The 15786-nt window shown below is 43.6% G+C and overlaps 1 protein-coding gene across 2 annotated transcripts in view; it reads left to right on the top strand.

Moving 5' to 3' along the window:
- Positions 1-11092: 11092 nt before the first annotated feature.
- The window catches only part of Cd247 (CD247 molecule), a 74553-nt gene continuing 69859 nt past the window's right edge, over positions 11093-15786 (top strand). The window contains exon 1 of one of the 2 annotated variants that reach the window (XM_028759436.1): positions 11093-11292. In XM_028759436.1, coding sequence (XP_028615269.1) covers positions 11235-11292 — 58 coding nt within the window. In that variant the 5' untranslated portion in view covers positions 11093-11234. The remainder of the gene's footprint in view (positions 11293-15786) is intronic. The other variant, XM_028759444.1, reaches the window with a different exon arrangement.

A 15786-nucleotide genomic window follows, 5' to 3' on the forward strand; every position in this document is an offset into this window, starting at 1 on the left:
AGGAGAGGTGGCCCCTACAGTTAGGCTAGCTGCTAGTATTTTGTGGTTCTTTCCAATCTCTGATGACTTGCGTGCATGTGGTCAGAGTTGTGCTGAGTGCTAATCAGGCGCCTAAGTCTTCCACTTGGTCTTGGGTTCCTTATGTTTTTAGAAGTTGTTTACAAGAGTAATTTAGTAAAAGGCAAAGGATCTACATGACCTGAGGAGAAGCCACAGTAGTCAAGGGTAACAGAGTAGCTGTGAAAGCTTCCTCATACCCAGGCTACAAAATAACCATCTGCTTGGGGATGTGGGGTGGGAGTGAGGAGGGCGCCAGTGCTGAGACTCTGTTGCTATCACAGGGACTCATATCAGAGCAATCTAAACAAAGGGGAGGAGTTTGCTGTTCCTAAAATAAAGTAGTCCTTCAAAGCAGGAAAACTCTGCTTTCCTCTTCCTTAGTTTTATCTGCAGCCAGTGATTCTAACAAAGATGCTCACAGTCAGGTCCTACTCATTCCTGAGTAAGAAGTGGGTTTGGAAGTGGGGTGCCCTCAGTGACTGAGCCTAGGTCCTGTGCTTCATTGTCCTTTCCAAGATGGGGGTACAGCGACAGCCCTGGGAACTGTCAGGACTTGGAGAGTTTTGAAGAGTACTCCTGAGAGAAGTCACGATAACTGACGGTCAGACTGAGCAAGCAGAGGCTGACGGGATCGCCGCCCTAGTTTTCTTGTCTTCCTTCTCCTTACTTTCTAAACAATTAAGTTCTGGAATTTCCAAGAATGCTGCAGATTGCTTTTAGGGATTGGTATCCACTAACATCTCCAAAATGTCACAGTGCTTGTTCTGTGCCGGAGCTAGTAGGGGAAAGCACTACTGTGGTATTTAAATTGTTGAGTTTAGGTTCTAACATATAAAATAGTTTGCATCAACGAGAAGACTTAGTGAGTAAATGTACTTGCTGTCAAGCCTGGTGACCTGAATTTAATCCCTGGGACCCATATGATGGTACAAAAATCGTCCTGTGCCCACCATGCACCACGGCATTCATGTACCACCCCACATACAATACACTCATTAAATAAATATGTTAATTTTAAGGTGTTCTGCCAGCTGTTTTTCTTCTTTATGAATTGTCAGCTTATGCTCGTTATCCAATGGTCCTGCCTGGGAATCATTTTAAGTTATCTCCTGGTGCCTCTCAAGGTGGGACCCAGGGCCTCTGTCATCTGAGTATACACCCTACCACTGAGCCCTTGGGGATAATTTTTAAAAATTTATTTTAGTGAATGTTATGTGTTTATTTCAATAAATAATTTTTGTTGTCAATACAGACTTGGTAAAAAAAAACTTTTCCTTTTAAATTGTTTTAAAATCAGTAGATTTAAATTTTTCCACAAAGAAAATTTACATAATTGAATATTTCCCTCTTAGCATATTTATTTTTCTTTAAATTTAGTTCTTTGCCTTTGAGGACTTTGGTAATTGCCGGTTCAGGGTTTCTTCCATTCTTCCTGGGTTTTCACCCTCAGTTCTTCAGCCTGGACTGAACTTTGTGTAGAATGTTCTTCTTTTTCTTAACAGCGATCCCAGCTCATGCTTAGCTCTAATTGACCTGTGAGCCCAAAGCTATACCCAGGTCTTTCAACAGCAGGGACAGGCACCTAAGTTAGGCCTCCCCATGTAACTTGTCTGCAATCTGTGGAACAGTCTTGTCTAGAGATGTTCTGTGGTCCCCAGCTTGGGCCCTCAGCACTAATGCTGACCAAAATCTGTTAAGATTCTCATCGGCTCAAACTCTGAGGGTGTTTAATAAATACGCACTCACATTTCTTAGCTAGAGTCTCCAGCCCTTCCACAATAAACCCTTAGTTGGCTCTCTCAGCATCTATCCTATGTGTGTGTGGAGGCATGCACACTGACACACAGATACACACCACACAGACATATACCACACATGCACATGAAACCCCCCCACACACACACTAAATGTAATTAAAAAAAAATTTGGTGGATGATTGCAGAACAGTTTGACCAAATCAGTTTCCTCTGAGAACGATAGTCTAACATACTACATATATGTGCTGAGGTCAGTTACCACACACTTCTTATTTAGTCACCAAAGGTTGGGGACCTAGACTACACTGCAGGAGCCCCAAGTCTTGACCCGATCTGTGCATGTTGTCTTGAATACATCTCTTTATTTCTTTGAGCTATGTGGTATATCTGTAAAGGACAATACTTCACAGGACAAAGAACAAATTAGAAAAACATGTTCTCAAATCATTTTGCACCCTGCCTGCTGCTGTTTGCCACTGTTCTTAGGGATAATGGAGAAGAAACCGTCATGCACTGGGAGTCCAAACAGCATCCTCTCTGTGAGCCTTCGGAATGCATAAGGAGAGTTAATCTCAAAATCAAGCGCCCTGACTCTCCCATGGGCCTAGGTACAAATGCTGGTTTCAGCCTTAGCTAGGTGGTTCCTGTCGAGCAAGTGCTGTCTGCTGAGGGAGCCACAGAGTTTTCAGCCACGAAACGGAGGATAATACAATCCCTTCCTTTTTATTTGTAGAAAGAATCCAAGTTACCCAGCACACTGAAGCCTGAGGCAGAAGAATCATGGGTTCAGGGTCAGCCTGGACTACAAAGTGAAAGCCTTCCTTAAAATAGTTTTTTTTTTTTAAGCTGACACTAACACTCAGTAAATACTAGATAGGCAAGCCTTCTTTCTTTACTTCATATATCAACTAATAATGTTACGTTTTCTCAGAAGCAATAGTCACAGCTGTCAATGCATTTAATTTTATGAAATATATCCACATGCAGTGCTCTTTTTCTAAGACTAGTTACAAGCCCAAGAAACGGTTGAGGCACACGTGATTTTGTTTTAATTTATGTGAGAGGTTGGCTACCCAAAGCGCTGGTTTATGTAAGAGATTGGCTACCCAAAGCGCTGGTTTGAGGTTGTCCGTACATTTCCACATCAGATCCTATAATTTTGATTCAAGAACACAACACTAGAGGTCCCTGTGAGTCCTTTAAAGAAATTCTTTGCCTTGTGTTTTGTTTTTAAAGGTTTGTAGTGTGGAAGAAAAAAAAAAACGGCAAGGGCCATGTGTTTGAAAAAGCTAGGTTTTTGAAAGAAGTTCTTTAACACCTTGGGGTTTGGGGGCGGGGATGGGGAATGGTCGGTGGAGGCGGGGGTGTGGGTGTAGGTGTAGGCGGGGTGTGTGTGTGTTTGTGTGTGTGTGTGTGTGTGTGTGTAGGCTCTGTGAGCTCTGAAGCCAGACTGTGTGTTCAATCTCAACCTGCGATCACCAGGACGTCCAGGACTGGGCTAGATAGTGACTTTTGTTTAGTTATCAATCAGGAAGTGAATGACCCGACCGAAGTCCTTTCACAGAATGTAAGACCAGCGCAGAATCATGGAACCCGACATCTTCTAGGAAATGATGCGGCCGTGGGAGGGTCCCAACTGTTGTGTGTGCATTAGTGACACGCTCCTTCACTGTAAGTACTAAGGAAGAGGATCCAACAGGAGACCCGGTCTAGGATTCTGAGATCCAACTTGAGAGGCTACACTGTCAGCCCCAGAGCGAGAAAGGGACAAAACAAAAACAAAAAACTTGGGAGCTGCAGTTTGACGTGATGGCCTCTAGAGGGCGCTGTGGAGCCTCGCGCAGGTGCTAACTTGGGCGGCCCTTCCACCCTCTCTCCCCAGGATGGGAGAAATTAGTCCTTTCTCTAGTTCCTCTGCTCCGCTGGAGCTGCGTCCCTCTTTTTAACATCTTTCCTTCCCTTTATGGAAATGGCTATCCTAAGGAGAGGCCAAGAGTATTCAGCAGTATCCAGAGTTGGAGATCTAGGATTATTCTTTGAGCAAGCGATCTTTGCGGAGACCTGTTTGTGCGGCTCCTCTAGAGGCAAGGCTGGCTCAGCAGGGACTTCCAGCAGCCTCCTCACACCTCACGAGGTGAGGAGATCTAGTCTCCCTCTTGGTGACTTTAAAAAAAAAAGTGACTCACACGAAGTCAAAAAAATCTCCACCATCATGGGCCTGGGCAGAACCTTTCGGCCCTGAGGTTGATTCTCCACTCTTGAACCAAAACCAAACTTAGCGCCTGAGACAGCCCAGAGGAAGTTCACAGCGCAACCTGTGCCTCAGCTCAAGGAAGGTACCAGCCAGCTGGTGGCATTGAACCAGACAAGAAAAACTATCCTCAAATACAGGGTCTGACCCGAAACCAGTTTGTGGAGGCCAGAGAATCCAGCCCCCTCAGTGGGCACACAGGGGCCTGTAGAGGGAGAGTGATTTTCTTGTTTTGTTTGGTTCAAACTCACAAAGTAAGTGAAGGATGAAGTTGGGACCAGATCCCAGGGCGGGGCATCCCTTAAAAACCAGCTGAGGGGAAGACCTTCTGGAAGACCAGAACTGGGCATGAAAACAAAACCAGGGTCAGAAGTGAGGAACTGAAGACATCCACTCCCCACAAGATGTCAGAACTGGTTCCTCAGGTGCCCTGGGGTCTCAGGGTTAGAGTTTTCTCATCTCAATGACTTTGCATTTGCTTAGGTGCCTCAAAGCTTCCTAGGCTAAATTCATCACTGAAGCCGGGGCTATCTGTTCAAAGGGCGGACACGGCAGGCACATTGAGTCAATGCTTGTACGAAGTAAAGGGAAGAAGCGCACCGGTCCCTACCCCGGTGTGGGCCACGCCCCCTTAGGACTTGTCCACGCCCCCTTAGGACTTGTCCACGCCCCCTCAGGACTTGTCCACGACCTGCTCTTTTTCTGTCTCCTCCTTATCACAGAGACCATGCACAATCGTTCTCAGCTCTCATCATTTCTGGAAGATTCTTGCCAGAACTTCTTCGGCTAAACATTTAATAATCATCTGGCATCCCTTTCCCAGATAGTGATGACAGTTACAACCTCACTCGGAGTATGTGAAGGGAGCCGACTTTTCCCAGCGTCCTCGGTATATAGACATATAATGCAGAAAAACTGCTAGGAGGCCTGCTATCCATTCTTCAATACATAACTGCATGGATAAAAACGATAAAAGCTATCAGTAAGTTGGACGCGATTAACAAATTCGGGACAAAGAGGTTCAGATGCTTCTGAACTTGTCCAGACAGAGCCGGTTAGTAACTCCTTTCACCTTTAGTCTGTTCTTCTACTACCATGATGCTCCACCACCTAGACCATGTGACTGCCGGTGTTGAGTTGGCCATTTGCCAGCTTTGGGATAGTAGGTAAAATTTCAATTTCCTTAACTATAAAGTGGAAAGTGCACACATCAGTAATGGCTGTTTTCCTGGGTCATCTAAAAAGATTAAAATGACAACATGTAAAAATGACATTCAAATGGAAGGCAGAACAGGCTTCTTTCCAGTGGACAGTATTGGGAGGTCGAGGACAATATTTAATACGAAATCAATCGCTCAGCTTACCTCCTGATAGTACCTGGGTAACAGCCACACTTCCAGCTCATTTTTTTTTTTTGCTATCTTTTACAAAGATTATTAAAGACATTTTTGCTTTATTTCTTTGTGCAGTTTTAAAAACTTATTTCTTCCTTTATTATGTTTATTGGTGTGCTTGAACCGTGGGCTTCCTTTTCCTCCACAGTATTTCACAGAATTAAAAAAAAAAAAAGTGTTTTCATTCTTAAAGAACAATTGGTCTTTTGAGAGAAGGGCCAACTAAAATAAGCCCCCCAGCAAAATGGACCCAGGTCAATCACATCCTCAGTGGTCATGTTTTCAGCGTCTGTAACATCAAGAGCATTTCAAGTGCAAACTGCACATTCAAAGTCAACTTTCTTCAGAAAAGTTATTGGATCATAAAAATGGAAAAATCCATGAAGCGGGCCTTTAAACATGGCATGATCCGGGCTCTCGACAGGTATGCTGAATGTTTTCTACGCGTCTTTTACTCTCCCATCTCTTGTGTCAGATTCATCCTTGGGCAAAAAGGACAAATGTCCTTCACTTCCTGTGCCTGATGCTCACAAGGGGGAGAAGCATTTTTTTTTTAAAGAGACACTTCTCTGGGAGACAAGATGTTAGGGTAGCTTCCAAGATGTCCACACTATGGTGTGCACACCAGTGTAGCTTTCTCGATGGCGGAAGACCTGTGCCTAGAAGAGCTAGCACTCCTGTGCTTCTCTTGGGGTCTGTGGTGAAAGGAGAGACTAACTTGAGTGCGTCTGACCTAATCTCCTATGATGCGGAAGGGCAATGCAGAGAGTGCTGTAGTTGGCTTGAGGAAACTAGCTAGGAGGTTATATGGCAAGGAGCTGCAGGTGTCTGCAATATCTGGTTAATGATTATCAAGAAAACAGGGACCCCATTCTTGTAAGTGTAAGAAGATTTCCCAGCCACCAGTGAATCAGTAATAGCAGCTTCAGATCCAAACAACAGCCAAGCCAGCATGCTACAGTCTGTCCTTCTGTCCTATAACAGCGTAAGGTTGTAAGTCTGCGCTGTTTCAGGACACTAAGTTTGTGGTGATTCATTGTGGGGCAATAGAAAGCTAATTCAGTTTCCAAACATCTCAATACAGAAATTAGAATCATTTGGCTGTCAGCCACAGAAATTGAGTTTGGGGTGGGGGTTGGGAGGAAGCAGGTTTTCTGGAACAGAACCCACAGTAGAAACAGAGCACAGGCAGCTTCTCTGATGAATCCAAGTAGGACAACCAACTTAGAGACTTTCCAGGCCTGATCCCATTTTTAAGACTTTATTTATTTTTGTTTGGTTTTATTTATTTATTTATTTTTATTTATTGAGATAGTCTTATACCCTGGGCTAGTCTCAGACTTACTCTGTAGCCAAGGATGATCATGAAATTGTAACCCAAGCGCTGGGGTTTCAGGCCTCTGACACTGTACACGGCCGCTCTTAAATTCTAAGTAAACAGGCCCTGGAAGGATGGCTCAGTGGTCAGGGGGAACTTACTGCTCTTCCACAGGGTTCCAGTTCCATTCTCAGCACCCATATCAAGCCACTCACCACAGCTACATCCAGCTTTAGGGGGTTAGCCTTGGGGGGAGTGGGGGTTCAATGCCTCTGGCTTCTTCAGTCAGGCACCCTGGAACACAAATACACCCCCTTCCCTCTACACACATATACACAAAGTTAAAGAAATATTTTTAAAATTCTAGAGAAACAGCAGTCTTACCTGACAGCCTCATCAAAACGATAAAAAGATGGGGCTGGGATGGGACTCAGTGGAGTGCTTGAATAACATAGGAAAGCCCTGGGCTTGAGTCACGCTCTCTGCCCACCATAAATAAGAATGGCGGCACACCCAGGGATTTGGGAAATAGGAATATTTAAGGTTATCTTCAGCTACATGGTAAGTTACGAACTAGCCTGGGCTACTGACAAAAAAAAATGATTATAGAGTAGTGCGTGGTGGCAGAGGCAGGTGGATCTCTGAGTTTGAGGCAGCCTGGTCTTTAGAATGAGTTCCAGGATAGCCAGGGCTATACACAGAAAATTTTTATTTATAGATATTTATAAAATTCATAAAATTATTCATAAATTTATAAACTATTTCTAAAAATTTATAAATATACAATTATTTATACATAATACATTTAGAAAGAAAGAAAGAAAGAAAGAACTAGTGATTAATTAGGGAAATGTTTTGACCTGCTATTGCTGGTCTCCCTCAGCAATAGCTGGGGTCAGTATGTTAGGGTAGGTGCTGGAGAGGCCTCTTGGCTAGAGAAGCTTCAGGAGGGGGTGGTTGCCTCTGGAACACCAGGACAGATGAGCCTTGGTGTGTGAGAACTCTGAGTTCCCCATCTTCCAGGCAGCATATGACAGCACCTCACTGTACTTTATCCATAATGGATACTAATTTGGCTTATCCATAATGGCCAACATCTTTTTATGTATTTACTGGGCATTCGTAGACCTTCTTTTAGGAACTGCATTTAAACCTTCTGCCTGTGTCTTTAGAGAGTTGGTTATCTGTCGAAGAGTTGTGTTAGCGCATACCTTTCTTTTTTTATGGCTCGCTCCCATTCTTTCCTGACGGCATCCTCAGTGCACAGTTTTGATGAAACCCGGTTGATCGTTGTATTTTTGATGAGCTGTGCTTTCCTGCTCTGTTTCAGAGCTCACTCACCCACGTTTCATTCCAGAAATGTTACTGTTTTGTTTACATCTATGAAACATTTCAGGTAACTTTTGGTACAGCATGAAATAGGAACAGGGTATTTTCCCTCATAGACAATAATCTATCATTTGTCCTACTGGATCTTTCTTTTACCCTTATCTAAAGTCTCTTACCCAAGTACTAGCCAGGCCGGATGCTGCTTAGCTTGTGAGATCAAACAAGATGGGGCACACTCAGGGTGGTAGAGATTATACTGTATGGTTAGTATGCTCACTCACAATGTGGGCTATCCAGCAGAGTTATTTCACGTCTCTTAATGCTTTATTTGTTTTAGCATTGTTATATCTTGAAGTAGAATCTCTGTGTGACAAATTCACTATTTGCATGTGTGTACTTCAACGGTCTTTAGCATATTCAATTTGCTGGTACAAAATCTTCTAATTCTAAAGCATTCCATCATCCCCTACAGAAACCTCACACCAATCAGCAGCTAGTGCAGTTGCCTGCTGCCCTTGGTTCCTGGCAACCCTTGATCCACTTTCTCTCCGGTCTTGCCTTTCTGGCTATTTTATAGAAATAGAGTCATACAATAAGTGGCTTTCTAAGTCTTGTTTCTTTTACTCATGCTTGCGGCAGTAGGATCTAGCAGTTCTTCAAGTCTTTTCATGGCTGTTATATTCCATTGTTTGAACCCACCACGACCGCTTGTCCGTTCCTCGGCTGTGGCGAATTGCTTCCAGTCTGGGGCCATTATCCATTAGGCTGTCGGGAGCATTTCTGTACATGCTTCTGTGAGAGCATATGTTTTCGATTCTGTTGAGTATTTACTTAGTTGAGTTTCTGGGCATGTGGAAACTCTGTTTAACATTTTAAGAAACTGTCAAATTGCTTGGCGCAAGGCCCTGTCCTTTCACGTCTGCAGGGGCACCAGTTTCCTCACATCCTCGCTGGTCCTCCTCAGCACGGAGTCACCGTTTACTCTGTGTTATCTTCGTTGGGCTGCTTTGTGGGTTTGACTTGTGTTTCCCTAGTGACTAACACACTTCGAGGCTTTCGTGTGCTTGTTGACCATTTGTTTATCTTCTTTGGAGAAATGTCAATTTAAATCTTCGCTAATTTTTACTTTTTTTATCCTATTAAACTGTAGAAGTACCTATACATTCTGAATACTGGACCAAAACCAGTACATAATCTGCAAATATTTTCACTCACTCATTTTGTGGAATATTTAAAAATTTTTCTTCCTACTTTTTTTTGAGGCATAAAACTTTTAAAATTTGATGGTGTTCAATTTATGTATGTTGGTGTTGCTTGCTTGTGCCTTCTGTGGTCTAACACATTTTAAGTTTTTCATATAAACTCTGGAATCAGTTTCTCTTAAGAATTTGTTAACATATTTTTAGCATGTATTTGTGGGGGTGTGTGTATATGTGTGATGTGTCTGTGTGTGGTGTGTGTGTATATGTGTGGTATACATATGTATGGGGTGTGTGTATGTTTGGTGTATGCATGTGTGTATTTGTATTGTGTGTGTATGTGTGTGTATGGGTGGTGTGTACATGTATGTATGTATGTGTTTGGTGTATGTGTGTATGGTGTAAGTATGTGTGTGGGATATGTGTGTTTGGTGTGTGTATGGTGTGTGTATGTATATGTGATGTGTGTATGTATGTATGTATGTGGTGTTTGTGTGTATGATGTATATATGTTTGTGTGATATGTGCGTATGGTGTGTGTGTGTAGCTCAGAGGACATCTTACAAGGGAAGGTTTTTGTCTACCATGTGGGCTCTGGGGATGGAATTCAGGCTGTCAGGCATGACAGAGAGTGACTGAGCCAGTTCTCTGCCTCCAGATTTGATATTGTCTTTCCATTTAGAAGACTGGTGGACTGAAAAGTAACTGTGCACTTCCTCCTCCTCCTCTTCTTCTTCTTCTTCTTCTTCTTCTTCTTCTTCTTCTTCTTCTTCTTCTTCTTCTTCTTCTTCTTTTGGTTTTTTGAGATAGGGTTTCTCTGTATAGCCCTGGCTGTCCTGGAACTCACTCTGTAGACCAGGTTGGCCTCGAACTCAGAAATCTGCCTGCCTCTGCCTCCCAAGTGCTGGGATTAAAGGCATGCACCCCGCAACTGTGCACTTCTTAAGAGAATTTTGATTTTTTCGATCAAAGAAAAAAGATGTACCTTCCCATTTACACAGTCCTTTCCAGGTCTCAGTCTTGTCTCGAAGCTTGTTTTACACTCATCTTTCAGTTCATCATTATGCTTATTTCTAAGGGTTTTTTTTTTATTATTTTGTTTTGAGACAGTCTTACCACACAGCTCCAGTTGACCTAGTCCAGTCTGACCTCAAACTCACAATCCTCCTGCCTTCACCACATGAGTGCTAAGATTTACACGCAGGGAATCTATGCCTGACTGTTATCTTTTTCTTACTGTAAATGACTCCAAGGGAGAAATATTAACAATTAGCAAAAGCATTTGACCTAGGTTTGGTGGTACATGCCTGTAATCCTGACCGTTGGGAAGCTGAGGAGGGAGAACCGTGAGTTCAAGACCAGCCTGGACTGAATAGTGAACTCTGGTCTAGGGGAAGAAGAATTTTGAAAGCGATGTGAGTTATAGCAGCTCACACTATTTATGGTCTGGATTGAGGGCAAGTTCAGAACTACACCTCAAATATCCTCCTTTCTTTATGCTTTACATTAAGAAGCCTGGTGCCTGTAGACACTGACTGCTTCATGCAGAACCACACAGCAACTTAGATATGTCTGGGGTTCGACTCAGCCATCGGGAGTCACGTACAAATTAGTCAAGAATTAGAAAAAAAATAAAGTACATTAAACTACACTCAAATTGAAGAAAAAGCAAAATTCGGACAGATACACATTCTTGACACCCCAAACCTCCAAACCTTCAGAACTTCCTGCCTGTGAGTCGGAAGGGGGAGTGTGAGTGTCTTGGCGTTGCTAGCAGGTGCTGTCTCAGAGACCCACAGTCCTCCACTTCCTGGGGTGTCAGCCACAGAACAAAGCCAGCAGAGACTCCTTCAGCACCTCCCTTTCTCCTCGTCCACCCAGGCATAGCTGCCTCTGCCTCTGGGCAACATCCCTGGGCAGCAGAAGATGAAGTGGAAATCGTCTGTTCTTGCCTGCATCCTTCACGCGCAGTTCCCAGGAGCAGGTAAGGGTTCTGTTTCTCGTAGCTTGACACTTTTAGAGGCTCTTTGTGTGTCTGAGTGGTGGCTGAGGGGTGCCAAGGACCTGGTGTTTCTTTTAAAGCTTGTCTTCCCAAAGTTAATGGGCAGAGGGGCTGCACAGGCGCAGGTCCCACCCAGGCGTCTGCTCCATGATAGCCAAGCTGGGTATTGTTTCAGGGCCAGCTGTTTGAAAACACAGTTGTAGCTTGTCCAGTGATAAAGAAAAAAGTCTGTGAAGGGAAAGGGTGAGGAGACATGCAGCAAGAGAACAACTGAGACAGCTCTGCGCAGACAGGGAAGCTGTACAGGATCAGAAACTCCAACTAGGCCTCGCTCTGTTCTGGTTTCCAGATATCATGTCTCCTTCCTTCCCTCTCTGGTTGGCATTCCCGCTCAACCCTGTTCTTTCCTTCCTCGCCAACAAAAGACATTACAATGGTCAGTAGGAAAGGGTCACAGCCTATGACCTTGGGTGGCCTGAAATACCGGGTAGAGGTAGAGCCACTACAAGAGGACTCACCGAGGGAGGGAAGTGGCTTACGGAGGAGGCATCCATGTTTGCGGCCTTTTGCAAGGCTCATTGCCACCTTCTGGCCCAGAGCATTTAAGTCTAAGCTCACCCTGTCAATGCTGTCCACGGCCACCAGCTGCCCTATGACATACCAATCTTCTGTGATATACTCACACGGCTTTCTATCTAAGCCAACACGGACACGGACAGAAATGTTAGCAACAGGTTAAAGAATATGTGTTAATACGTCACAATCACGAGTCACAATCAGCACAGAAGACAATTTGCGCCAGTGCTCACTGGGTCCCTTGGAGGCCTGGCATGCTTCCTTGTTCAGCAAGCGAACAGAAAACAAGAGAGACCACTCACAAGATTGGCGTCATGGCCAGTTTACAAGAAACAGGACACTCTGTATTTGAATCTAGAGCGACAAGGATGATAGCTGTAAGGGGTACTCTTCCCCCAATTTAGAGCTCTCCTGGCAGTGGCAGCTTGTTGGGTGACAAGGCTGAGAGGGCAGGAACAGCCAACACATGATTGTTAGCACCAGGAAACTGCACAGTCCTGGGCTAGCATCACGGGGGTTCTGAGGACTCAGTAATAGGCTTTTCTGTACGATCATAGTGCTTTTCTCAGAAAGGGCCGGGCAGGTATGACTCACACAGTGCTGTAGAGTAATAGCCCCTGAGGGAGCCTATAGCAGCCCTTACTCACAGGCAGGTGCAAAAACATTTTCACAGCCAGAGAAGTTCACAGACTAAAGGAGCAGCCACTGCAGGCAATAGCTCTGGACTCAGGACTCTAGGCTCTCAAAAGATGGAGAGAGGAGATTGCTGAACCGCTCTCTCCACCTTTATCTGCTCTTCACTGGTCTGTGAGCGGCAAGCTTTGAAGCTCACAGAAAGCTAAAGCAGGTTATGGAGAGAAACAAACGGTTGGCAGTAAACAAAACCCCACCCAGAGGGCACAAAGCCTGTGGTCTTTTCCACCCCAACATGAAAAGGCCTAAGCCCTTCCCATTTATATTTCTTAGAGACACAGGGGACTAAGCTAGTGTTGAACTCATCGGTCCACCAAGTCCAACAAGACCATTTCGAGGGCCAGAGGAGGTGGGGAGAAGATGGAGTTTCTGGGAGCCACAGAACACGCCTGACTGCCAACTCTCAGCTTCTTACTACTTCTAACTGCCCCAGCATGGCAAAGATTGAAACCAGAGGTCACTATAGCCTGTGAGAAAATGCACCTCTAGTGTGAAGCCTCGGGTTTATGAGAAGCTCTGCTTCGCAGGAAGGCAGCAGGCAGCGGCATGTTAATCATAACCTTTCCTAGTAGCAGGTCCCTGAGCAGCCCACTGGATCTCAGTAGTCCTGGGTTTTGTTAGATCTCCTCTAAAGCAAAGATTCTATTGGCCTCTTCGCAGAGATGTGACGGCAAGGAGTGAATGTAATATTTCATATATAAAAATATACACACATGCATGTGTGTATCTATATATCTGTATGTGCAAACATACGTACGCACAAATGAAGGACAATCAATAAACAAAAATTGCACTAATTATTAGATACAGGAGATGGAAACCTATGGCTGAGATTCTTAACTTATAAAGCAGCAATGGGCATCTTCTCTTGATAGCATACAATTTGTCCCTCCTCTGGATTCTGGGCACACCCACACCAACACAGAAATCCAGGGGCAGGTGCGACAAATATGGGTCAAAACTTGGGATGTACACAGGATGAACACTGCACCCACTACTTCAACCTCTTAAACATACCATGCAGGAAAATGTTCCCTCACAGTGAAAAGAAGTCTGAAGGTGTAACATACATACAGAAGACTGGGAAAATTCAAAGCAAAATACATGATCATGGTGGCCACCCAGGTGTGCTGGCACGTAGGGCTTTATTTACAGATACCTTAAACACCAAATCTCGGTTGAAGCTTTGGAAGTAGAGTTGTGAGGACCATAAGTGACAGACATGTGGCTGTGTTTCTCGGGTGTTGTCTTCACCCTCTGCTTTGTTTTGTCCTTCAGTACCTGGCTGTTTCCAAGCCTTATGGTTCTTTTTCCTACTTCAGCCCTGCTCAGACTTGACAAACTACAGACTGCCTCTGTTGTTTTATTTACAAAAAAAAACAAAAAACAAAAAAACACCCCCACCAACAGCCCCAAGGTTTGTTAGCAGGCTAGATTTCTTACTCCGCTCTGTGCGTTTGGCATTGTTAGTTTTGCTTTTGTTTTTTGAAAAATAAGACTAATTGGGCATGGTGGCACACATCTTGGATAGCAGCATTTGGGCGGAAAAAGCAGGTAGGTCTCTGTGAGTTCAAGGCCAGCCTGGTTTACATAGTGAGTTCTAAGTCAGCCTAGGCTACATAGTGAGATGCTATATTAAAAAAAAAATAAGATTTAAGTTTTAAAAATATACATCTTTTCTTTCAAAAGTCACCTAATATGTTTCTTGTATTTTATTAAGAAGGTTCTGGGCTCCACAGAGAATTGTCTTAGGTTCAATAAGAATAGGCACACAATTTGAGAACATCCCCTACCCCTGGTTTTTTATCTATGGTCAGTTAATTGATCAAATAAATACCAGAAATAGTTCAGGATAGTTGTTTTTGTTTTTGTTTTCTTCTGCACGAGACAAAGCAGCTGCTTCTTTACAACACAGTGACAGAGGATGTAATCGACTGGATTAACTATCCAGTTATCCTGATAGAAAACATTAAACTGGTCATTTGACCTGTTGGCTGATCCATCTCATTTCTCAGTTTTTCACTCTGTGTGGACAGTGACCACATTCTCCAGAGAAAGAAATGCCCCTGGCTGCTCTCAGTCACACCCCTGGTGCTCAGCACAGTATTCAGACCAGAGTCAACGCATGATACATATTCCAGTGTTTGTCGAACGAATTAAAAGGTGACCAAGTAAAGGAAATCTAGAAGTTTCCACACGACTCATGTCAATGATTTATTAGATGGCCTATCCTTTAAACGACTTAATAGTAAATGGTGAATGTCAAAAACAAAACTAAATTTAAAAAATCAGCGATCAGGAGGTCAACCGTGAATAGAATACTTCAGTGTGAATTACAAAGTTAAAGATTCAAAAAGGCAGTTACTAAAATGTTCTTGCTCAATCATATGAAATTCTACTATTAATTTTTGCGTGTTCTGCATTAGGGGGTCCTAGAAGCACCATGTGCATGTATGTTGGGCAAACATTCTGTCACTGAGCTATTTCCCCAGCACTTCCCTTTTTAAAATTTTATCAAGATCTCTCCAAATTTTCCAGTCTGTTGAGCTTGACTCATTTTATAGTTGAGGCTGTCCTTGAACCTGCAGTATTGTTACCTTTGCCTCCTGGTAGCTGTGGTTTGTGCTGTGAAACCCAGCTGTTTATTTTGGACCTTGAGAAAAGATCATTTCAAATGACTAAACTAACATTTATATCTTAAAACTAAACAAAAATGTACTGTTTTCATTTTCTGCTTTTTCTCCAGTGCTGGGGAAAAGACCATCATTATTGGAGACTGGTTAATGAGCTAATAAAATGAAAGTATCGGTCAGGAATAGAAGATTCTGTGGCTTCTAGCATGAATCATAGTCCAGTGTGACTTTCATGTTTGATATTCATGACCAGTTTGCAAATACATGCATCATGCTTTTTCCAGTATTTCCTTATCTGTGGACATTTAGGTTATTGCTAGTGCTTGTTGATACAGATAATTTTCAGGAAAATATACATGTAATGGGGGGGCATGCAAATTCAAGACTGGCAATTAAAAGAACAGGTCAAAACAAAAGAACGACTCACAGGGGACTCCAGACTCCAATTGAGAATGGTCCTGTTGGGGAAAGAATGTGTCTGTTCGTGACCATCTACAAATGTTCGTGTCCTTCTGGAGTATGCCGTGTGGAGAGAGAGAGAGAGAGAGAGAGAGAGAGAGAGAGAGAGAGAGAG

This window comes from Grammomys surdaster, unplaced genomic scaffold (assembly GCF_004785775.1).
Source record: "Grammomys surdaster isolate TR1022 unplaced genomic scaffold, NIH_TR_1.0 130, whole genome shotgun sequence".
Classification (NCBI taxonomy): Eukaryota; Metazoa; Chordata; class Mammalia; order Rodentia; family Muridae; genus Grammomys; species Grammomys surdaster.